Genomic DNA, 26,025 nt, shown 5'->3' on the forward strand with positions numbered 1-26,025 from the left:
CTATATCTTTGATTATAAATTCAATTTCAGCATTTAACCAGTTAACTGACGAACACTGGAAAGACATGTTTTAAAACATTTGGCCAGGAAACTCGTCCTTCAAATATTGATCGATTTAAATGACTCTCATTGAGAGATTTTGCCAAGATGAGGGTCATTTAAATTGATCGATATTTGAAGGCCAGTTTTTTTGGCCAAATTAATTTGTGTTTTTCCAGAGAACGGAATTTAACTGGTTAAATTACCAACATAATAACGTTTTAAGGCGATAGGGTTCGTTATAGATATGTATTGTATATTAGCCGTCTTGTATGCGTATGTTTGACAATATTGGATATCATGGTGTGGCGACAATGATCCAATAGCAAATGTCTTTATCGCCTTCGGGATGAAGCTACTCGGGTGAGAGAATCATTGGGTAGCAGCCAAAGCCATCATTAATATATGCCGGACAGACGAATCAGTCCACTCGACAATTTGTGAGTATTTATCACCATTTTTCATTTTATAAATTGGTGAGGGAATTACTTCCCGACACCTGACGACACAATCAATTTTGTTTTTTACTTGTCTGTGTTAAAATATCAATGGTCAAGATCTGTACGAGTGGTTCTAGAAACATGCATACGATGAAAAAGACCATGGTAGCAGCCCATAGAGCACAGTTCGTGGCATATCTAATGGCGATCACTCTGCATCAATAGGCTTAAACAGTCATGACGTCACTTCCCTCGTAATGACGCATAGTAACTTAATAACTGGTTCTAAACTATCGGAACAAAGGCGGACGCCCTTATGAAATACATCTCCGAAGAGCATACAAGCGTATCGAGTGGAGAAAAACATAGTAAATCTGAACATGTTTTGACTTGTATACATTCTGATCACATGGATTGTGCAAAAGTTCTAGCCAGCATGAATAATTAAAAGTACCGATTTTCTTTGTTTAGAACCAAGCTGCGTGTTGCTAGGCGGACGTGACATCAGACAATTGAATCCAATTGTTCTGGCTGGTCACTCACTTGTACCCACTCGCGGTGGCAAGAGTCTTTTTCCAATGCGCGCTCCCGAAGTAGTGAAGAGGTATTGGGAACTTGTTCGAAACTCCAAAAGAAAGAGTTCACGAAAACTAGAAAGTCTTTTTACTTCAGTTCTGTTTCTGCCATTATCCAAGCCCGGACGCTTAGCACAAATATTCATAAGGAAAATAAAAGTTTAATGTTGTGGGCAGTAACACTTGAATGAAATGTGTTTCTTATTAACTCTTATGTATATATGACTCACCACCTAAGAAACAGTAAAATGTCGAAGTGATTTGAATGCGGAAAAATAGTTTTATAGCATAGTCAAATATATTATACTCGGGTGTAGAATAAATTTTTTTGAGTTTTTTTCAGAGTGGAAACTCCAAAAATGTTTAATTTCAACTTTACATGCGTTACATTTTGGCATCCGCTTCAAAAACTTCGACATAATACCATTTTTAGGTTGTGGGTAACATTTAAACAAAATATATCAATAAAAATAGTCCCTGACCACCATCTCCAGCACCATCATCTAAATTCAGGGTTGTATTCCTCGTCCATATCATGTACCACCTGTAACGTTGTACTCTCGCGAGAACTGTTGCTATGGCTACCATTACTGAATCTCAAACTTCCACTGCTTGTCCTGGAACAGTTGCTGTTGCTGCTGGCAGCTCGACTTGCCCATTTTTCATCGAAAATCTCAGGATCAATGTGGATTTCTTTTACAGAAGTCTCCTTACGACCCCTTCTGCTCCTGAGTCGATTCCGGAAAAATCCCATCACTTTTTGTTTTTCTTTGCTGATCTGTAACAAAGTATAAAAATAGAAACATGTAACATTTTTGATTCAAAAATGTAAAAAAGGTATGTGAATTATCATTGTAGAAAATTCTAGTCCCAAGGTTGTGTCCTTGGGTTAGGCATTTTACACTACCACACTCGATTCTGGCGTGAATGGGTACCTGACTACAGGCGTGAGTGACATTGCAAGAGTGACAGTACACATTGGATGGCTAACAGGCGACTGGAACTGTATGGAATAGAAATCTGATTCCATTTGTCCTGCCTGGGGAAATAAATAATGATTTATATTATAATAATAATAATAATAATAATAATAATAATAATAATAATAATAAAAATAATAATAATAATAATAATAATAATAATAATAATAATAATAATAATAATAATAATAATAATAATAATAATAATAATAATAATAATAATAATGATTATGATGATAGTGATGATGATGATGATGATGATGATGATGATGATGATGATGATGATGATGATGATGATGATGATGATGATGATGATGATCATGATGATGATCATGATCATGATAATCATGATTATCATTATTATAATATTAATTATTATACTTCGAATAGCCAGATATTGGAGTAATCTAAGGATGACACACACAAAAAAATAGCGAAACCGTACAACTCGATTCAAGAATGCCATTGCCAGAGAGCTTATTTCTATGACGTATGATTATGATTAATGGTTTAGGTATTGCTTTGATTTATAATATTTACTTACAGTTACACGAGTTTCCAATTTTCATTTTATTTATAATGTAAGATTGTAATGAATGATCTGTATAAGATTAGTATATACTACTCGTATATCATGTTTATATTGGTATAAGATTAGTATATACTACTCGTATATCATGTTTATATTGGTATAAGATTAGTATATACTACTCGTATATCATGTTTATATTGGTATAAGATTAGTATATACTACTCGTATATCATGTTTATATTGGTATAAGATTAGTATATACTACTCGTATATCATGTTTATATTGTATAAGATTAGTATATATACTCGTATATCATGTTTATATTGGTATAAGATTAGTATATACTACTCGTATATCATGTTTATATTGGTATAAGATTAGTATATACTACTCGTATATCATGTTTATATTGGTATCGGTAGATTTGATTTGTACTTTGCTAATGTTTGATTCACTTTTGTATAGCTCATATTTAGGGATTATTATTAATTATTTATGGCCTGATTGAGATTGACACTGATATTTTACTCTTTATTTTAGCATTACAGGGTATTCAATGTTTAATAGACCTATTCAACCCTCATTTATGATATGATATGATATAATATGATGTGATGTGATACGATAATGATAGTAATAGTAATACCAACGATATTGTGTTTTTTTGTAATATAATAATAATAATAATAATAATAATAATAATAATAATAATAATAATAATAATAATAAAAATAATAATAATAATGACGAAGACGACGAAATCTAAAAAAGAATAAATTAGAAAATAGACGAAACCGAATCAATCACCAGCGTTGATAAGATATCTCGGACCTCGATATATTTGCTATTGGCATTATATCGATTGAGAGCATGTCGATATCCACAGGAACAACGGAAGCTTGTTTGCAGTTTGATGAAGGAGGAATCGATCTTCCCAATTATTGACATTAGCAAAGCAAACAAATCTCGATATGAAATCGATACGGTTAAAACTGTTATTTGACATTCATTACATTTTTGAGATATTTGTCTCCTTCGAAAAACAAACAAACAAACGAAACAACCTATTTCTCATTGGCTCAAAAGGAAAATCTATGCTAACGAACAAACACACAAAACTATGTGTAACCTTGAACGTTTAAAGTCTGATATAATTGAATGAGATCTAATCACTAAAATGGCTGTCTAAAACAATAACAAAGAGCTGAGTAACGTCAATTACGCTCCCTCTATAGAATTAATTATAATTATAAATTTCCAAAGCATTAAAAACAAAAGAGAAAAACTCTTAGCATGAAAACATGAAAACAACCAGACATGGCCAATAATAGGAACAGAAACATGGTTAAAATATGAAGATATTATGAACTCTGAATTCTATACTACTCACAAACTTTGATTAGTCATAGTTTCTCATTCATAATTGTCTCTGTATCTGCGATCTCTTTCTCCTTTCAAAATTGTCTATCTTTTTTATGTATAGTTGTGAGCATTTTATTTAAGCGCACACCATCGATGGTAATATCGTGTAGTTTGCTCAGTTTAACATCAACTGCCATTGTTTATATTCGTAAGACTGTCCGAGGGGCGTGGTTATATTCCTTTCCAGTAGATGTCAATTACAAAGATTGTCTTCAAATATTTTTTTTAATCAGCCTTCATCATTAGTGGGAATTTTAATCTACCAACTATATAACAGAAGGCAGATTAAATAATATGCACAACAGCAAGGAAACAAAACATTTTTTTATAATTTCCCATAATTTCCTATCACTTGTAAAGCGCATTGAGTACGTTTGGTGGATATTGCGCTTCATAAAAGCTCAAATTCTTTTGCTGTTTTAGTTGTTTTGTTTTTGATACCTTGTTTGTTTTAAGATTTTTACGACGTTTGCAAAATATTTAGGTCATATCAGCCCCGGATGCAAAAGGAATAAAATGAGATAATCAAAAAATCTAGAATTACAATTAAAGCACAAAAGAAGAAAAAAGACAAAAGCGAATTGGTTCAGATAGGGAACAAATGTAGATTCCAAGAGAATGTACTTTGCCAAGCCAACAGGAAACTGAACATCTCCTGGAATGGGAACCAATTGGTGTCACCTTAGACCGCACACTGTCCTTCTCTCAGCACACAAAGAAAACAAATGCAAAGATGGCCAAAAGAAACAACTTCCTAAGAAAACTGGCAAACACTACATGGGGAGCAGATCCAAAAACAGTCAGTACAACTGCACTAGCCCTCTGCTATTCATCAGCTGAATACGCATCACCAGTCTGGGCAAGATCCTGCTGAGCCAAAAAGATTGACTCTGATCTACATAACACATGGATGATCATTACTAATAATCGGCTGGTTGGCATTGCACTTTGCACCTCTCCACATTTGAAGATTCACTGCCTCAAAAACCTAGAAATATAAATGGGAGATGGACCAAAATAGTCCCCTCCATGACCGCAACCCAACGACATGTAGATTGAAATCGAGAAAGAGTTTCATGGCGGAAGAAAGCATTAACCCTGACCATGCAGCTGTATACAGACTTTCAACGCGGAGAGAATGTGACAATCACGCAAATGAAGCCATTGAAGGTCCTAGAGAACTGAGCTCCCCTGGAATGAATGGATAACACTGAACAGACCATGGGCAAATCTTGGGAGAACAGCTAGAAGCATGAAAAAGTGGGGGCAGACGATGGAGCACATCCTTAGAGAATGCCAGGACGGGCCCAGCTGCACTGATCATGATCCAAGAGTCTGTTCCCCAGATTCTGTGGAGTATGTTCGGTGTTAGAGCGACAAGCTATGATGATGACGATGATAATGACGATGATGATGATGATGATGATGATGATGATGATGATGATGATGATGATGACCATCACAGGATCCCACTAAGAGGAACACACTCAAGTATTTATAAGATATGTCCAATGCAAAAATATAACGATCAGTACATAACAGTGAGATGATTTACAATGAAAAAATATCCCCTTCCAAAACAAATTCTTTATTTGATTGTTTACCCCACAGTCAGTGACTCCGACAAGGGCCAGAACATAACCAAGTACTCCCATCCCAAGACAAAGACAGAAAGCAACTCAGTAAACAGATATAGGGGGATAGAGGTTACACCAAAAGACCTTCTGCCCACCCAGACACCTTCTACAGTTTTTTTTTGGGAGGGGGGGGGGGGGGGGGGGGGGAATCAAACACGGTATATGACCCAGGGTCTCACGGTATTATGTCGGGGTGAGTTATATGCCTAATATTTAATATCAAGCTTATCTTATCGAATATGAGTGCAGATCTGACAACCCAAATCGTTGTGTGATTACAGTTGTAATGGACAGACTCTCAAACCGACGGAAAATATTGTCCATTACACAATGTCCAATCAAACCCATAATTGCGATTGGCAATCAGACCTGCAAACACTCCATGGCGCATCTGTTAAAATAAATGAATTCAGTATTAATAAGAGTGAAATTAGTTTCATAAACTTGGAAAATAATATAAACGTTCCCATTTCAATAGTTTAGAATCTATTTTACTTCAAATTCATTCCGTCATAAAATCAGATTGACGCTTTGATCACATCTTGTGAATAAGTATAGTAAAATGTAATAGATAAATAAAATGAAGTAATCCTATATCATTAGGGAATAAGTAAATAACAGCATATCTACTTCGGAAAGTGAATAAATGAATAAATTATCAAATAAGAAATTAAATAAATCATTAAATAAAAAATGATAAATTTGAAATCAACATGATAAATAAATAACCATTGAAAATTTTTAAAAAGCAAATGAATAAATAGAAACACACATAATTGGTAACCAAGTAATGGCATACACAAATGAAATCATAGAACGATATGTACATAAATAAATAAATAAATAAATAAATAAATAAATAAATAGCAATTTAAAACAAAATAAAAAATTGAACTTTTATATAGCGCAATATCCACTAAACGTTCTTAAAGCGCTTGACTGACAGCAACACTTAACATGTAGGACGGGATGTGACGCCTGTTAGGCGATATTGCATTTTTTTTCGGACAGAGACAAAGCTGTTGAGGTCATGTACTCATTTTATACCTAAGTATGTGAGAGAATGTGAGTAAAGAGCCTTTTCCAAGGACTCAACTATGCGCCGAACGATGCTCGAACCCAGGACCTTCCAATCCGAAAGTGAGTGTCATACCACAAGACCACCTAGCCGCGCATTAGGTTAATAAATAAATAGATAAACAAATAAATAAATGAAATAAATAATCTAATTAATCAATAGTAATTTAAATAAATAAAATATACGTAGATAAATAAATAACAATAGAAATAAATAAACAAATAAATACGTAGATACATTAGTTACAAATTTTAAAAACATATATTTAGAAAAGGAAGGATGGAAGGAAAACAACAACAACAAAAAAACAAACAAAAAAAAGAAACGATCTTTAAACAATAAAGATACATAAACTAATAAAGATGCCACATTTACCCCATCTGACGCCATACTAAGGGCTTTCCAAACACGCTTCGTTCGAGATGATGTGTTGTCCATTTCAGTCATTGAATCACCTGATGGCTTCGATACGTGATCTTTTCCAATTTTCGGTATTGAAGATTCCGATTTCAATTCTGTGTTTTTGTTTTTGCTATAATCTTCCTCGTTGTTGCTATTGTTGCTGTTGTTGTTGTTGTTGTTGTTGAGGTTGATGTTGTTATAGAGAATACTGTTCACGTTATTGTTAACGTTATTATTGTTGCTGTGGTCACCACCTGCTATAAACAGGCCTAAAGTGTTGGTAACAGAGGACGTTGATTTTCGTCTGATGGTTTCTGTGCAATTATAGTTATTATCACCATCATTGTTAATATCCCCGCTGGTGGATTTATTAGTCTCGGGGCTTATGACGGAATTGCGTCTGGTCTTCAATCGGTTTAATACAGAAGATGAAGAACTGCCGAGTTCGTTGATCTGAGGCAGAGAGGAAGATGGAGTATTTATAGATGAGGCATCATCTGTTGTCTCCTTGGAGCTTCCTGGAGTGACCCCGAATATGTCTGGTGTGATTGGATTCTGGGTGTCGACACCCCCTGAAGTGTCACAAGCCTGGAGGTGGAAAGGAACAATTGAGGATTATTGTTAGAATTCAAAATAGACTTAAGCTACTTTGTTTGAATGTGTGACCAATCGTCTCTAAACGGTATATCAAGTCAGGGTGTTACACGGATGAATAAGCGTGGGGGAAGCGTGGCCCAACGGTAAGGTCTTTGCTTGGTACCCGAAAGGTACCGAGTTCGACTACCCGCCACGTTGTGTGGCCTTGAGCACGTCACTTCTTCTAGCTCGCTTTGCGGCGTTGCACTGCGGCTAAGGTCTTGGCTATTCCAGTCTTCCCTTGGAATGAACCCTAAAGACAAATTGCTGCACATTAGGGATGAATAAAGGGAATTTATTAATTTATAAATTTATTTATCTATCTATTTAGATCTATCTAATAAGATACTTAAAATTGAGTTTTAAGCAAAAACCTAAACGATATTGATGTTAAAAGATGCCTTTCTCGATGAGAATGATTTTTGATTTATCAGCCTCAAAAATCTTAAATTTCATCTTTATGATAATTTGATCTTTATCTTAATTCCCTCTTCATACTATAGTTCATTCTGGCATAACATTCGTTGAGTCACATTTAGATAAAGGGTGGTCGACGGATTGAGAGTTGAGCGTGTCTCACTCGTGGATTAAAGGTCTGTTTCAACTCCATTGGGTCAACAACTGACTGACATGTCAAAGGTCAACGAAAACCAAGATATAGTCTCTAAATAACTTGTTATTTTGTTGTCTGATTTTATTGGTAAAACGTGCGGCTATGTGGTCTTGTGGTATGACAATCGCTTTTGGATCGGAAGGTCCTGGGTTCGAGCCTCGCTCGGAGCATAGTTGAGTCCTTGGAAAAGACTCTTTATTCACAATCTCTCACCGTACTGAAGTGTAAAATGAGTACGTGGATATTTACAGCGTTGTCTCTGTCCGAAAAAAAAATGTAATATCGCCTAACAGGCGTCATGTCACGTCTTACATGTTAAGTGTTGTTGTTGGCCAGGGACAACTTGTAAAGCGCGTTAAGCACGTTTAGTGGATATTGCGCTATATAAAAGCTCATTTAAAAAACAATTAAAAAAAATTAATAACGCAAAACTTAAAAGCTCGAATACTTTAAAACCGTAGCCATGTGGAAAATCCCTAATAGAGTTTATATATGTATTTATATCCCAAAATAACGATGTCAGAAAAAAATGTATTATTCTATACAACAACAAGAGTATATAACAGAGAGGTGATATAAAATGAAAAAATAGCAGTTTTCAAAACTATAACTTGACTGTTTCCCCTCCCAGGTAAGTACTCCGACATGGGCCAGAACAAAACCAAGTAATCTCATTCCATATATATTCATATCCCAAAATAACGATGTCAAAAAAAAAATGTAACAATAGTAAAAATGCATGTCTATCCTCTTACCTAGTGAAGAAAAATTCCTGATATTGAATGAAGATAATAATGATATTACACGAGTATGCACAAACTAAATAATCATTGCCTATAATAAGGGTAATGCAGTTTTCATTGATCTTGTCCCTTGGTTTTATCCAACAAAATGAACATTTTAATGAGGACAAATCCCATATACACAATAGTTCTCAATTTTTGATTATCCCATGAGTGAATGATTTATGTCTGCAATTATATTCAATCCTAAAAACAAACTACAAAGATTAGACTCCAGAACTTATGGAAAGATTTTTGTCATCAATCGAGGGACTGAATTTGGCAACAAACGCATTGACTCAATTTATTATGTTACTCTTTTCTTTGTCTAGGTCGCGAAATTAAAGCCATGAAGTCAAGATATTTCCCTGTCCTAGTATTTCCCTGTATAAGTCACGTCTTTGTCGATAACCCAGGTGTACCCAAAACACCCAAAACACCAAATACTACAACAACAACACGCAATGCAGCGGCGAATGGAAACAACGGCAACGAGTACCGAAGATTCTGCCATAGACCAGGATCTCTCTCTCTCTCTCTCTCTCTCTCTCTCTCTCTCTCTCTCTCTGAATGCTGTAGCTATTTAATGTGGACTTAAAACTGCTGGACCATTCGATTGATATCCATATATATCGATATGCATTTTATCGTGAATTTATATTGTATTGTAGTATCGATAAATTGTGAGGACATGCACGCATAAGGTGCATACAAATATAAAGGTAATGAATAAAATAAGTATAAAGAGAAAGGGGAGGAGAGAAAGAATGAAAGAAGAGAGAGAGAGAGAGAGAGAGAGAGAGAGAGAGAGAGGTTGAGAGAGAGAGAGGTTGAGAGAGAGAGAAAGGGAAGATGTGTGTGTGTGAAAGAGAGAGAGAGAGAGAGAGAGAGTGAGAGAGAGAGAGAGAGAGAGAGAGAGAGAGAGTGAGAAAATAAGATAGAAAGAGAGAAAGAGGGCGACTTGAGAGGGAGAGAAAGAGAGAGAGATTAAGATAGATTCAAAAATGAGAGAGCGGGAGAGAGAGAGAGAGAGAGAGAGAGAGAGAGAGAGAAAGAGACGGAAAGAGAATGAGTAAGGAAGAGAAAAAGAGAGGATATGGTAGATAAAAGAGAGAGAGGGGAGCGGGAGACAGAGAAGGTCTGAGGGAGAGAAAGATAGAGTAAGAGTTTAAATTGGCCAGGGACGTTTTTAGCACTTTTTGTGGATATTTCTCTATATAAAAGCTCAGGTTTTCAAGTATCTCAATATGTGTGCTACAAACGCAAAGGGAACGTTATTGGTCTTTAATCGTAGCCATGTTCAAGTATCTCAGTATGTGTGCTACAAACGCAAAGGGAACGTTATTGGTCTTTAACCGTAGCCATGTTCAAGTATCTCAGTATGTGTGCTACAAACGCAAAGGGAACGTTATTGGTCTTTAATCGTAGCCATGTTAATTTATAGACAGGACGAAGATGACGTCACTCTGGTCTTATTATTGTTTTTTGCCATCCGCGTTTATGAGTAATTCTCACAAAACTGTATTATTGTATTAACCAGACTATAAACGTTTAATGTTACACATCATTTTGTGTATTGGTCCGTATAGATAGTATGCGCTTGGATAAGAAGCTCACAACATTGCCATCCGGAAGTATAACGAACCAACACACAAAACTATGTGTAACCTTGAACGTTTATAGTCTGGTTAATACAGTTTAGTGAGAATTACTCATAAACGCGGATCGCAAAAAACAATAACAATGACCTGAGTGACGTCAACTTCGATCTATCTATAGCCTGATACCGTAGCCATCTGTAACTTATAGCTTGACACTAGAACCCTCTAGGACTTACAGTTTGACGTCATTTTTAGGTTTTGTGGCGTCTAGTGAGTTGTTGTTAGTAGAACTCAAGGAAAGAAATAATCCCATTGGTTGAGCTATTGAATACAAGTCACGATTTGTTTTCTTTTGCGGCCAAAAAGACTTGTCTTTTGACGTAAATGTGTGCTCAGTGTCAGGTCGTAGCTATCGTTATGTTATAGCCTGATACTGAAATCCAAAAGGACTGGCAGTTTGACGTCATTATTTGGTTTTTGCACCGCCTTGTGAGTTGCCGTTAGTACAGCTCATGGAAACAAGTTATTTCATTGGTTGAACTATTGAATGCAACTCACGATTTGTTTTCTTTTGTGGCAAAAGACTGGCATTTTGACGTCATTTTTTGGTCAGTATCAGGCCATAACTTTACGAAGGCCACGGTCAGGCAATAAGTTAACGATGGCTATGCTGATACTGACCAAAAAAATGACGTCAAAAGACAAGTCTTTGGCCACAAAAGAAAACATCGTGAGTTGTATTCAATGGCTCAACCAGACGCTGCACAAACCTAAAAAAAGTACATGTCCTTCAAACTTGAAGTCAGGTTCTAGTGTCAGGCTATCTAAGTTTACGATGGCTACGCTTTGAAGTCATAGTGGTTCTAGTGTCAGGCTATCTAAGTTTACGATGGCTACGCTTTGAAGTCATCGTGGTTCTAGTGTCAGGCTATCTAAGTTTACGATGGCTACGCTTTGAAGTCATCGTGGTTCTAGTGTCAGGCTATCTAAGTTTACGATGGCTACGCTTTGATGTCATAGTGGTTCTAGTGTCAGGCTATCTAAGTTTACGATGGCTACGCTTTGAAGTCATAGTGGTTCTAGTGTCAGGCTATCTAAGTTTACGATGGCTACGCTTTGATGTCATAGTGGTTCTAGTGTCAGGCTATCTAAGTTTACGATGGCTACGCTTTGATGTCATAGTGGTTCTAGTGTCAGGCTATCTAAGTTTACGATGGCTACGCTTTGAAGTCATCGTGGTTCTAGTGTCAGGCTATCTAAGTTTACGATGGCTACGCTTTGATGTCATAGTGGTTCTAGTGTCAGGCTATCTAAGTTTACGATGGCTACGCTTTGATGTCATAGTGGTTCTAGTGTCAGGCTATCTAAGTTTACGATGGCTACGCTTTGAAGTCATCGTGGTTCTAGTGTCAGGCTATCTAAGTTTACGATGGCTACGCTTTGAAGTCATAGTGGTTCTAGTGTCAGGCTATCTAAGTTTACGATGGCTACGCTTTGAAGTCATAGTGGTTCTAGTGTCAGGCTATCTAAGTTTACGATGGCTACGCTATGAAGTCATAGTGGTTCTAGTGTCAGGCTATCTAAGTTTACGATGGCTACGCTTTGAAGTCATAGTGGTTCTAGTGTCAGGCTATCTAAGTTTACGATGGCTACGCTTTGAAGTCATAGTGGTTCTAGTGTCAGGCTATCTAAGTTTACGATGGCTACGCTTTGATGTCATCGTGGTTCTAGTGTCAGGCTATCTAAGTTTACGATGGCTACGCTTTGATGTCATAGTGGTTCTAGTGTCAGGCTATCTAAGTTTACGATGGCTACGCTTTGATGTCATAGTGGTTCTAGTGTCAGGCTATCTAAGTTTACGATGGCTACGCTTTGATGTCATAGTGGTTCTAGTGTCAGGCTATCTAAGTTTACGATGGCTACGCTTTGATGTCATAGTGGTTCTAGTGTCAGGCTATCTAAGTTTACGATGGCTACGCTTTGATGTCATAGTGGTTCTAGTGTCAGGCTATCTAAGTTTACGATGGCTACGCTTTGATGTCATAGTGGTTCTAGTGTCAGGCTATCTAAGTTTACGATGGCTACGCTTTGATGTCATAGTGGTTCTAGTGTCAGGCTATCTAAGTTTACGATGGCTTCGCTTTGATGTCATAGTGGTTCTAGTGTCAGGCTATCTAAGTTTACGATGGCTACGCTTTGATGTCATAGTGGTTCTAGTGTCAGGCTATCTAAGTTTACGATGGCTACGCTTTGAAGTCATCGTGGTTCTAGTGTCAGGCTATCTAAGTTTACGATGGCTACGCTTTGAAGTCATCGTGGTTCTAGTGTCAGGCTATCTAAGTTTACGATGGCTACGCTTTGATGCAATCGGGATTTTTCAGCCCATTCGACAACGATTGAGTCGCTGGGTCGCTTAGATCCGAAGGGAAATAAGTTGCAAACCTAGCGTTTTTTCCAAAGGGTTGCAAGTAATTAATACTGCCCTTTTAACGCGACAAAAACCTGGAAAATCTCCATCCCATGGGTTTTATGGCTCCGAAGGCCTACATTTTAATTATTTGAAAACTGAAACAAGTAAAGTTGCACTATCAAATGTTTAATCTGTTTTATATTGAAACTGATTCAAAGTATTCTACATGTTGCTAAAATATATACATTGTGCCGTGCATAACACACACACACACACATACACACACATACACACACACTCTCTCTCTCTCTCTCTCTCTCCAAGTATTAATTATGTATAATAATTACTCGTTTCTTTGGGTCACTTACGACGAGGCGGTGTTGGTTGGGGGTGGGGGGGGGAGGGGGGGGCGAGAAAGAGAGAGAGAGAGATAGAGAGAGAGAGAGAGAAGAGAGAGAGAGAGAGAGAGAGAAGAGAGAGAGAGTGAAAGAGAGAGAGAGAGGTGGGTGGATGGGTTGGACAACGTGAGAATCAGGAATCAGTCAAAGCAAAGCAGCTTTTTCTTTTATTGTTTTTTGTTCCATTCAATATAAAATCGATGTTATATCATTACCAATGAATCGATATTGATGGTTGACTGACCAGACCAAGGAAAGGAGCCGCCAGTGGATCAATGAACTGACTGACTGCATTAGTGCAATGGCAGGGATTGATATTCTTGCGAGAACTCGCAATGGTCGATAGAAATAATGAGGCATGACGGAGTTTGCATGTCACAAGAAAATTATAATGACCGAAACAGACAAAAAGCCTTTAAAAAAATCTTTATGGTCTTTTCAGGCAATTCACATAGTGTTATAAATTATAGTCATGTCTTATTATACACACAATAATTACATTGCAGTATAATTATAATTCTCAAAGTATACATGATATGCGACCTGCCGTTATATCAGGATTACTCGACCACGAAAAGATTTCGTTTTCAACACTTGGTCCTCAAATATGGAAAGATCTTCACATGGCTAGAAATTCGTGGAGATTCAAGTGTCGATGTTTTTTAAAAAATCAAAGCTTAAACATTACTTTATTTTTTTTTTTTACAAAAGCATATCTTTAAGTTTCTGTCACTGTTTCACATTTAATTTGATATATATTATTTTGTTTATTTTTTCTTCTTTTGAGTAATAACTGACTGTGTGTCTGTTTGTATGTGTGTGTGTGTGTGTTTGTGTGTGTGTGTGTGTGTGTGTGCGCTTGTTAGAGATATTTTATATTGTCATTCTTGTAACTGTGAAGCGCATAGAGCATGACCTAGTCGTAATTATGCGCTATAAACAAGTGCTATATTATTAATATTATTATTATTATTATTATTATTATTATTATTATTATTATTATTATTATTATTATTATTATTATTATTATTATTAAATTACTATTGTTATTATTATTATTATTATTATTATTATTATTATTATTATTATTATTATTATTATTGCTGTTGTTATTATTATTATTATTATTATTATTATTATTATTATTATTATTATTATTATTATTATTATTATTATTATTATCATTATTATTATTATTGTTATTTTTATTATTATCATCATCATCATTAGTGACTTTAGAATTGAAATGATAAGAAACAAGAAGTCTTGAGTTCTTTGCAGCATTAGAAATTTAAAAAACTGTATTTATTCTGCAGTAGAAGGAATGGTCAGGTAGCAGCAGCTGGAGGCACAACACAGAGGCTTGAAAGGACGTGGACAAAGCAGCCCAAAATCAGGCCCAATAGAAGAGTGTCGTTGATGGCCTATAGTCATGGGGCAGCGTGGCTCAGCGGTCTTTTTTGCTTGGTTCCTATTACATCGATATATTAACTCTCTCCTTACCAGCTATTTTTAATAATAATAATAATGATAATAATAATAATAATAATAATAATAATAATAATAATAATAATAATAATAGTAATAATAATAATAATAATAATAATAATAATAATAATCATAATAATAATAATAATATTAATAATAATAATAATAATAATAATAATAATAATAATAATAATAATAATAATAATAATAATAATAATAATAATAATATATCTTCATTGTCCCCAAAAAAGTGGCAATTTGTCATTTGGTTACACATTTATAACAATACAATATTGACATAGACACACTCACACAAGATGCACACTAGTAACATAGTAATTTTAGAATTTCCCCCAAAAATTCACACCCACCCAGCATAAAAATAGACTTTTCTTTCTCAAACAAAAAGGAACAAGTGAGCTCTACAACACCATGTTTAGTATCTATAACGTTAATCAAAGCATTTTTTTATAATTTTGTGATATACAAGGGAAATCAGAATGATAAAATTGTCGCTTACATCGTAACAAATGTGACGATTTTCCTATGGGTGGTAAGGACAGTGTTAATTGTGATTGGTTTTTACTATTGCTGTTTCCTAAAATATGATTTACTCATGCTATAATATATTATCTATGTTGCACACTTTGTCAAGTGAGTATTTTTGGTTTGCGTTGTTTTTTTTTTTGTTGTTTTTTTTTTTGTTTTTTTTTTTAACTTATTTTTATTTGTTAATAGGCAAAATAAAATGTGTGATGTCAAGAACTGGTCTCAATCTCTCTGGAAGTGTAAAACCACTCTTCCAGAGGAATAGATATTTACCTTGTGTAATCGATCTTCTGGTTTTAGCCTAAATATATGCTGGTCGTCAAGAAAGATCATCCTACCTTGCTCTTTTCTGTAGTCCTAAAAAGTTACCTATACACCCTGCTATTAATGTAGTGATGCTACGTTGTGATTCAACCCTTTTCATTAATTGTCCTGCAAGGGGCTGGTCACATACACACTTCCGAAGATTTTGCAACCGGAAATGTAGAAGGTGTGACGTCACGACTTTTCTACCCTATTGGAAATTCTAAGTTAATGAATCATACTATTGACGATTACCTAAAATAAACGTTTGGATTCACTGGAACTGAATTGGATAGAAATTTAATTTCACTAAGATTGATCGAGAAAGACCCCCAGGTCTCGGACATCGCTTGGGGCACGTGACCCTTGGCTGCCGCCTACGAAAAGGTAGCAATTACTTAAGGAGCCGCTAATTCTGAGGGTGTTTGAACACGCGCGAAAACAACAGGATTAGTGTTGATTATCGGATTATCTAAAACTATCCCAAATCGGCCAACCCTTTATACGATGTTAGCAGGCGGTATTGCGGCTTTGTGGTCTGATGGTTTAACAATCACCTTCGGACCGATAAGTCATTGGTTTGAGTCCAATTTTGAGCAGCGCAAAGTTGAATTCTAGGATATGCTTTTTACTCACATTTTTCTCATTGCACTCGGGTGTAAAATGAGTACACTACCGATAATTTGCGTCGTCTCTGGGGAAATAAGAATAGGGAACAAAAGTCATGAAGCAACACCGTCTACTTTTCTGGTTCCAAAATCGTTGGAAGTGTGTATGTATTCACGACTTATAATGAATAGATTACATATTGAAGCATACGGTGGAATAACTATTTAAGTACAGGAATTATAGGAAGATTCTAAGGATTACGCGACGTAAAAGAGCGAGGATGGGATGATCTTTATTGACGACCAGAAAATAAGATGCCATCACACTGAAATTGCACTATTATTTACATAAGGTGTGTATTCAGTCTCCCGCTAGAGGAGTTTTAGCGCTTTCAATAATAAATATGGCCGCGCAGTCTCTATGGACGCTTGTCGTGAATGTGTGCGTTGCTTCGAGTGTGTCAGTCTGTTTCTAGTATCCAGTTAATAATTTGTTTCCTTATTATCTGCCCTGTGCAAATTTTCTTTAAAAGAACATGCCATCAGATTATCATCTATCATAAATTACATTACTATCAAGTCGAATAAACACACACAATTTCACCTTTAGATTTATATTATATGCAATGGACTCCAATCATGGAAGTCCGCCATTATTTTCAAAGAGATAAGCACCAGTTTTTGGAAATCACACTTTTCATCCCTATTGTAATATAATGCCACACATGCGTCATGTCTCAGAGCGGCTCAGCCGTATGGTCTTTCTTGTTGGACCCAAGTAGTCGGGAAGTGAGTGCTGTAATAATGACCAAGAGTTAGAGACGATCTTTTTTTGGGATCGTGGATAGCTCATACGGTAGAGTCACGCTCTCCCCGGTCAGGCGGAGTTGTCGTACCAGTAAGGTCGCGGGTTCAAACCCCCATCACCGCCGCGAAAAAAAAAATTCTCTATTGTCTTCTGGCACTTTTCTACTCACTTCATCTCTTGCTGTTATGGTCTTTCTTCTTCCATTTTAACAATGAATCCACAACATTTTGAGTTATCAGACCTACATATATGTACACGTTGATAGGACCCCAAAACAATTTGAATTATCAGAACTACATATAAGTACAGGTTGGTTTGAGAGTATTTCCATAAAAATAATGAACCCATAACAATTTGGAGTATCAGACCCAACTATAAGTAAGTACACTTTGAGAATATTTCCATGACAATAATGAACCAATAACAATTCGGAGTATCAGACCCAACTATAAGTAAGTACACTTTGAGAATATTTCCATGACAATAATGAACCCATAACAATTTGGAGTATCAGACCCAACTATAAGTAAGTACACTTTGAGAATATTTCCTTGACAATAATGAACCTACAACAATTAGGGTTATCAGACCCAACTATAAGTAAGTACACTTTGAGAATATTTCCATGACAATAATGAACCAATAACAATTAGGGTTATCAGACCCAACTATAAGTAAGTAAACTTTGAGAATATTTCCATGACAATAATGAACCCATAACAATTTGGGTTATCAGACCCAACTATAAGTAAGTACACTTTGAGAATATTTCCATGACAATAATGAACCAATAACAATTAGGGTTATCAGACCCAACTATAAGTAAGTAAACTTTGAGAATATTTCCATGACAATAATGAACCCATAACAATTTGGAGTATCAGACCCAACTATAAGTAAGTACACTTTGAGAATATTTCCTTGACAATAATGAACCCACAACAATTAGGGTTATCAGACCCAACCATAAGTAAGTACACTTTGAGAATATTTCCTTGACAATAATGAACCCATAACAATTTGGAGTATCAGACCCAACCATAAGTAAGTACACTTTGAGAATATTTCCTTGACAATAATGAACCCATAACAATTAGGGTTATCAGACCCAACTATAAGTAAGTACACTTTGAGAATATTTCCTTGACAATAATGAACCCATAACAATTTGGAGTATCAGACCCAACTATAAGTGAGTACACTTTGAGAATATTTCTTTGACAATAATGAACCCATAACAATTAGGGTTATCAGACCCAACTATAAGTAAGTACACTTTGAGAATATTTCCTTGACAATAATGAACCCATAACAATTTGGAGTATCAGACCCAACTATAAGTAAGTACACTTTGAGAATATTTCCATGACAATAATGAACCCATAACAATTTGGAGTATCAGACCCAACTATAAGTAAGTACACTTTGAGAATATTTCCATGACAATAATGAACCCATAACAATTTGGAGTATCAGACCCAACTATAAGTAAGTACACTCTGAGAATATTTCCATGACAATAATGAACCCATAACAATTTGGAGTATCAGACCCAACTATAAGTACGTACACTTTGAGAATATTTCCTTGACAATAATGAACCCATAACAATTTGGGTTATCAGACCCAACTATAAGTAAGTACACTTTTGAGAATATTTCCTTGACAATAATGAACCCATAACAATTTGGAGTATCAGACCCCACTATAAGTAAGTACACTTTGAGAATATTTCCTTGACAATAATGAACCCATAACAATTTGGAGTATCAGACCCAACCATAAGTAAGTACACTTTGAGAATATTTCCTTGACAATAATGAACCCATAACAATTTGGAGTATCAGACCCAACTATAAGTAAGTACACTTTGAGAATATTTCCTTGACAATAATGAACCCATAACAATTTGGGTTATCAGACCTGCAAATAAGTACACGTTGGTATGGGAGTATTTTCATTACAACAATGATCCCATGGATATTAAAGGTATCAGACCTGCAACAAAGTACAAGTTGATTCTTGCTCAACCCTAAACTGACCGACGATTCCACATGGCCTCGAGCACTGTTCGACCGTTCTAATGGAATTGGCATAGTATGAGACACCGTCTCAATAACAGGTTGATTCAAATCTACTTAAAACATTGATTGTGCAGGAAAAAAAATAATACAAAATTTAGATTCAACGTGCACATATTTAGATTCAACGTGCACATATTTAAAGGTCTGACAACCGGACGCAATTATGGGCCTGTTTAAAATTGCTGTAATGGACAATAGTTTGTGTTGGTTTGAGGGTATGTATTTCCATTACACCAATGAGACTATAACGCATTGAGTTATCAGGCCTGCAAATAAGTATCCGTCTCGTGGGTTTAACTCATACGGTTTATAGATAGAATGAAGTTGACGTCACTCGGGTCTTTGTTATTGTTTTTTTTGTTGCCATCCGCGTTTATGAGTAATTCTCACTAAACTGTACTAACCAGACTATAAACGTTTAAGGTTACACATAGTTTTGTGTGTTAGTCCGTTATACTTTATACTTCCGGATGGCAATGTGAGCTTCTTAGCCAAGCACACACTTTCTGTTGATAACAATGGGAAGGATTTTTAAAGAAACAAATCTTTAGATCATATTTCTAGGCGTTTTAAATTAAAGTTTTAGCAGTTCAGCGCGACATAATAACGTTTTGATTCGATAGGTCTCCTTTCAACCTTTAAGATTGTTTAAAAAAAAAAAAACTTGAGTTTTTATATACAACAATTTCCACCAACGTGCTCAAAGTGCTTTACAATTGGTCCCTAGCCAACAGCAACACTTAACAAGTAGCACGAGACATGACGCCTGTAAGGCGATGTTACAATTCTTTTTCGGAGGGACACAACACTGTTAACGAACCGGTACTCATTTTACACCTGTGTACGTTGAGAGAATGTGAATATGCGCCACTCTGGACTCGATCCCAGGACCTTCCTATCCGAAGGCGACTGTCATAACACTAGATCACATAGTCGCACTGTTTGTTCGATGGAGCGAGCAACCTAGAGCTAGCATGGGTGTTCTTGAAGGGATGCAGAAAAGCTGGCGGAAAGACAGAAATCATTGCTTGCAGTGATTAAAATAATGAAACATTCATGGTTTGGATGCTTGGTCAGACAGAAGCCTTCGTATATACATAACCTGACACTGACTAAAAAGTTACGTCAATATAGATAGTATGCGCTTGGCGAAGAAGCTCACATCATTGCCATCCGGAAATATAACGAACCAACACACAAACCCCCCCCCCCCCTTCCCCCCAAAAAATAGGTGTCCTACCCTTGAACTTTTATAGTCTGGTTAATACAGTTTGGTGAGAATTACTCATAAATGCGGATGGTAAAAAGCAATAACAAAGACCCGAGTGACGTCAACTTCATACTATCTTTTGAAGTCCATGACCACAAAAGAAGACAAATTGAGGGTTGTTTGCAATGATTATGATGATGATAATTTACGAAGGCGGGCAATCTTGTCCACAAGGCTATAATGACAGGTTAATCAGCTACGTCCATGTATTAATCCTTAACTCACAATAAAGTCTACATCAGGATTACGAACCCAATCTGTGAGCCAACAAGTCATACATACTAAAAAATTGAAATTGAATGTAAGCTTCAATTTAATATACAAAAACAGATAAAATGGACGTTTTGGGTTTCCTCTTTATCAACAAAGCAGGATGAATGAAACACAACAGACAAATGAGATATTGTGGTAGTGGCGTTGTCACGTGACTTATTTCTTCGAGCTTCGACCAGCAACATTTACACATGTCATAGTAAATTAACTGGACATTTGTCACCTACCACCTCTAAGCCGTATCATGTTAGAGTGATTTAGTTGCTGGAAATTAATCCATTAATCAAAATATGAAGCACGTGATCCATCGCTTAGAAACAATATCATGTTGACGTGATTTAAAGCTTGAAATCAAATCTATAAATAAAAGTATTAAATAGAAACTTGAGCAATAAAAACTTGAGGGTTTATATAGAGCAATATACAAAAAACGTGCTCAAGCCCCTTTATAAGGGGTCCCACGCCTCCACACTTAATTAACAACAACACTTGACATATATGACGCATGTAAGGCGATATTACAATTCTTACTCGACGGAGATAACGCTGTTACAGCCAATTTTACAGCTGAGTAGGGTGGGAGAATGCGAGTAAAGAGCCATTTCAGCTCGTATCGGGACTCGAACCCTGGATCTACCTGTCCGAAGGCGAACGCCATACTACAAGACCAAAAATTATTTTTTTTTAATCCGAGCAATGTGACCCCAAAATATGTTATCTCAATATCTCTTCAAAACGGGTTAATGTTTTAGTGATTTATGTTTGAATGGCTCTGAGGAAATAGTCCACATGTCGCATTTATATGAAAATTAGTATTAGGTCATTGATACGACATATAAGAATAGACAATTCTCTACATTTTGACGTTTACTTCACCAAAAGATTTTTAAAACTGGCTGAGTTATGGCCATTTGAATTAGCCAATGTGCTAATTCTCATTTGAATTAGCCAATCTGCTAATTCTATTCTCAAAGTGAACACAGTCGGCGACACATTTTCTCATAATCATTCATTATTTGAATTTGTTTGATGAGTTATCTAAATTATTCCTTCGGGGAATGCCTAGGCGACGATATCTTATGATGACGTGGCGGAGAAGGCATAATTAAAAAAAAATTATTCCCTAAGCTCAAAGAAGTAAAAAACATTTCGTTTTAACAACGCCTTTCTTTCATCTCATATTTCTCTTTTGTGTATTACTCATCGTATTTTAAGTTACAAAGGAGTAACCCGAAACGTCCACATATGTTGTATTTGTGAATTCAATTGAAACTTTTATCATTTTTTTTTTTTTTTACTAAAGGAAAAACAAAACAAAAGGTTAAATCCGAGAACAGAAGGCGTTGACGGGCGTCGCCACTAACACGATTTGTTTATTATGAATTCCCAAGATCAAGATGTTGAAATTGTAGTGTCAAACGTATTCAGACTAACTACATGAAGCCTACCGTCTCAAAACGGTATTATAATATAAACCTGATGTTTAGAATAGGATTCTAAGCTTAACTTATAACACTTGGAGGTGTTTTTTTTTACCCCCCCCCCCCCCCCCCCCAAAAAAAAAAAAAAAAAATTTAATTGCCTACTTCAGACCATTTTGGCATCAAAATCATTTTTCTTCATCCACTTGCGCCTATGTGGTCTAGCGGTATGACACTCGCCTCGGATCGGAATGTCCTGGGCTCGAATCCCGAGCGGCGCATGGTTGAGAAATTGGAAAAGCTCTTTACTCAGGTGTAAAATTAGCGTTGTTTTCTGTCCAAAAAATTATTAATTGTATTATCGCCTAACGGTGTCATGTTTTTTTTTCCCCCTGAATGTTAAGTGTTGCTGTTGGTTAAGTACCCATTATAAAGCGCTTTGATCACGTTTAATGGATATTGCGCTATATAAGCACTCAAGACGGTGTACCACATTATAATAGATATCCGCGACAAGGGTACATTATGCTAGGCATGTCAATGTGTGTACGTACACATTGCAAACAAACCCAATACGGACATTATGTATTTTTATGACGAAGTCTATGTAGGACTGGGGAGACATTTATCAGCTCATTAGCATAACCATTGCCAAGACCAGTTGTGCTGCTTGAATAGAATGAATTCTTATAATATATACTCTGAGATACATTGCTCGTTAATTTGTTCTTATCTCCTCTTGCCTCCACAGTCCCCCCCCCCCCCCCCCCCCCCCCGCCCCTAATTAATAGATAGTATGCGCTTGGCTAAGAAGCTCACAACATTGCCATCCGGAAGTATATCGACACAAAACTATGTATAACCTTGAACGTTTATCGTCTGGTTAATACAGTTTATTGAGAATTACTCATAAACGCGGATGGCAAAAACAATTAAAAAAAAAACAATAACAAAGACGTGAGTGACGTCAGCTTTGTTCTATCAATAGGAGGAATCTATTTCTATTGTTTTATACGAGTATTACCACTCTTGATCTACTCAAAATTGAACCGCTTTTGGGCATGGAGCGGTGATGAAAAGTATTTTCGAAAGAATTTAGCAAGAGCAAAATTATTTTTTAGACATGGTTAGCTATACATGTACCAAACTGGTGTTATGACACCGTGAAGTGGGCATATCGTTTTAGTTGAAAAATCAGAAATATAGAAGGAACGAAATTGACGTCACTCTGCCCTTTGTTATTGTTTGTGGACAGTTATTTCGTGATTACTTCTCACTAAATTATATTATTTGTGGTTGGTATTTTAATTTGGTTGGCGGATGTTGTGAGTAGTTTAGCTAAACGCATTGCATCAAAATAGAGCTTGGGTTTTATGCACTTTATGAAACTATGCTTATGTTTATTCTAATCAATGAAACTTGTAAAAGTAACCCGTTTCATATTTTTGACTATAAAATTATTTTTCATCACCAAAATAGCTCAAATAATATGATACCATTTTGAGATGGTGGGTCACACAAGCTGCGAAGTTGACAATTTATTGACATTTAACACTCTAGGGAACCTGTGCTTTATAATTGTGATTTATGAGGACTTTTGGACGATCAAATCAAGCACACTGGTGGATTGCAGGGTTTTGAAATTCACAGCCTCATTAAGTGGATATTGCACTATATAAAAAATCAAGTGTTGTATGTGCCACGCCCGACGTGCCCTTATTTGCAGGTCTGATAACCCAATTTATTTTGGAATAGTTTTTGTAATGGAAATCTCAAAAAATGACGCAAAATCTTGTCCATTAGAACAATGTTTAACTATGCCCATAATTGCCTTTGGATGTCAGACCTACATATAAGTACACATTGGTCACACCTATAAAAAAGGATATAACCGAAAAACCAAATCTTCAAATTTATATGAACATACTTTCAAAACTCCCTAGATTATTTTCTGTAGGAAAAAGAAGAAGAAGAAGAAGAAGAAGAAGAAGAAGAAGAAGAAGAAGAAGAAGAAGAAGAAGAAGAAGAAGAAGAAGAAGAAGAAGAAGAAGAAGAAGAAGAAGAAGAAGAAGAAGAAGAAGAAGAAGCTAAACACAAAAGAAACCACAGATATCGAAAATTATAGTACGCTACCAATAATAAATAATGTTATAGTAATGATAATATTATTATTCTCTCAAGTTCCGTTCTATCTTTTTATACCGGCTTATACAGTCTGGCACACAAACACAAGACATGAAGCGATTACTGGCATTACAGTCGGTTCCACCGTGCTTCAATAGCCACCCATTCACTGCGACTGACTGAAGGGTGGCCCCAAAATTAATGAAGGGTGTTCAATGACATGACGGATCCAATAATAATACGACCTTAATAAATTATCACAAACAACGAATGACAAGCGAGAGTTTTGTTTACGGTTCTATCACGTGGCATTGCATAACGCTTGAAAAAGCAAAGTCAGCGAAACACTGGAATAAACAGTTAGTTGTCTTCGTTGGTTCATATAGATAGTTCGAAGTTGACGTCACTCAGGCCTTTGTTATTGTTTTTTGCCATCCACGTTTATGAGTACTTCTCACTAAACTGTATAGATAGTATGCAGATGACGTCACTCAAGCCTTTGTTATTGTTTTTGCCATCCGCGTTTGTGAGTTGTTCTCACTAAACTGTATTAACCAGACTATAAAAGTTCATGGTTACACAGAGTTTGTGTGTTGGTCCGTTATACTTCCGGATGGCAATGTTGTGAACTCCTTGGCCAAGCGCATTCTATCTATTGACCAGACTATAAACGATCATGGTTACACACAGGTTTGTGTGTAGGTCCGTTTTACTTCCGGATGGCAATGTTGTGAACTTCTTAGCCAAGTGCATACTATCTATAGATAATATGCGCTTGGCTATGAAGCTCACAACATTGCCAACAGGAAGTATAACAGACCAACACGCAAAACTATGTGTAACCATTAACTTTTATAGTCTGGGAAATACCGTTTAGTGAGAACTACTCATAAACGCGGATGGCAAAAAACAATAACAAAGTCTTGAGTGACGTCAACTTCGAACTCTCTTCTATAAGATTCTTGAACTTCTGCGGCACCAGGAATAAAATGTATGCTATGCGCTAAGTAAAATTACTCACGACATCCGTCAGACGGATTTAATGTGCCAACACACTCCTGTGTGAAACCATGAACGTTTATAGTCGATTGATACACTTTAGTAAGAACTACGTTACTCATAAACATGGCTGGCTAAAAAACAATTATAAAGAGCTGAGTGACGTCAAATTCGTCCTATCTAATGTGATTTTTGAACTTCTTTGTCATCAGCAATCGAATTGATGCTATGCGTTTAGTCAAATTACTCACAGCATCTCCATGCGGATAAAACGTATCAACACACAAAACTATGTGTAACCTTAAACATTTTTAGTCTGATTGATAAAACAATTTAGTGAGGACTACTCATAGATAGTTCGAAGATGACGTCACTCAGGTCTTTGTTATTGTTTTTTGCCATCCGCGTTTATGAGTAATGCTCACTGAACTGTTTTAACCCGACTATTAACGTTCATGGATACACACAGTTTTATGTGTTGGTCCATTATACTTCCGGATGGCAATGTTGTGAGCTTCTTAGCCAAGCGCATACTATCTATACTCGTATAAA

General features: G+C 36.0%; 1 protein-coding gene across 1 annotated transcript in view; it reads right to left on the reverse strand.

The window, feature by feature from the left end:
- Positions 1–554: 554 nt before the first annotated feature.
- Positions 555–26,025, reverse strand: part of LOC144964149 (uncharacterized) — a 44,361-nt gene continuing 18,890 nt past the window's right edge. The window contains exons 3-4 of the mRNA XM_078898089.1: positions 7,080–7,694; positions 555–1,832 (exon numbers count right to left, since the gene is read on the reverse strand). Of these exons, the coding sequence (XP_078754215.1) occupies positions 1,554–1,832; positions 7,080–7,694 (894 nt within the window). The 3' untranslated portion in view covers positions 555–1,553. The remainder of the gene's footprint in view (positions 1,833–7,079; positions 7,695–26,025) is intronic.

This window comes from Berghia stephanieae, chromosome 2 (assembly GCF_034508935.2).
Source record: "Berghia stephanieae isolate SIO BIC M18660-M18661 chromosome 2, UCSD_Bste_1.3, whole genome shotgun sequence".
Classification (NCBI taxonomy): domain Eukaryota; kingdom Metazoa; phylum Mollusca; class Gastropoda; order Nudibranchia; family Aeolidiidae; genus Berghia; species Berghia stephanieae.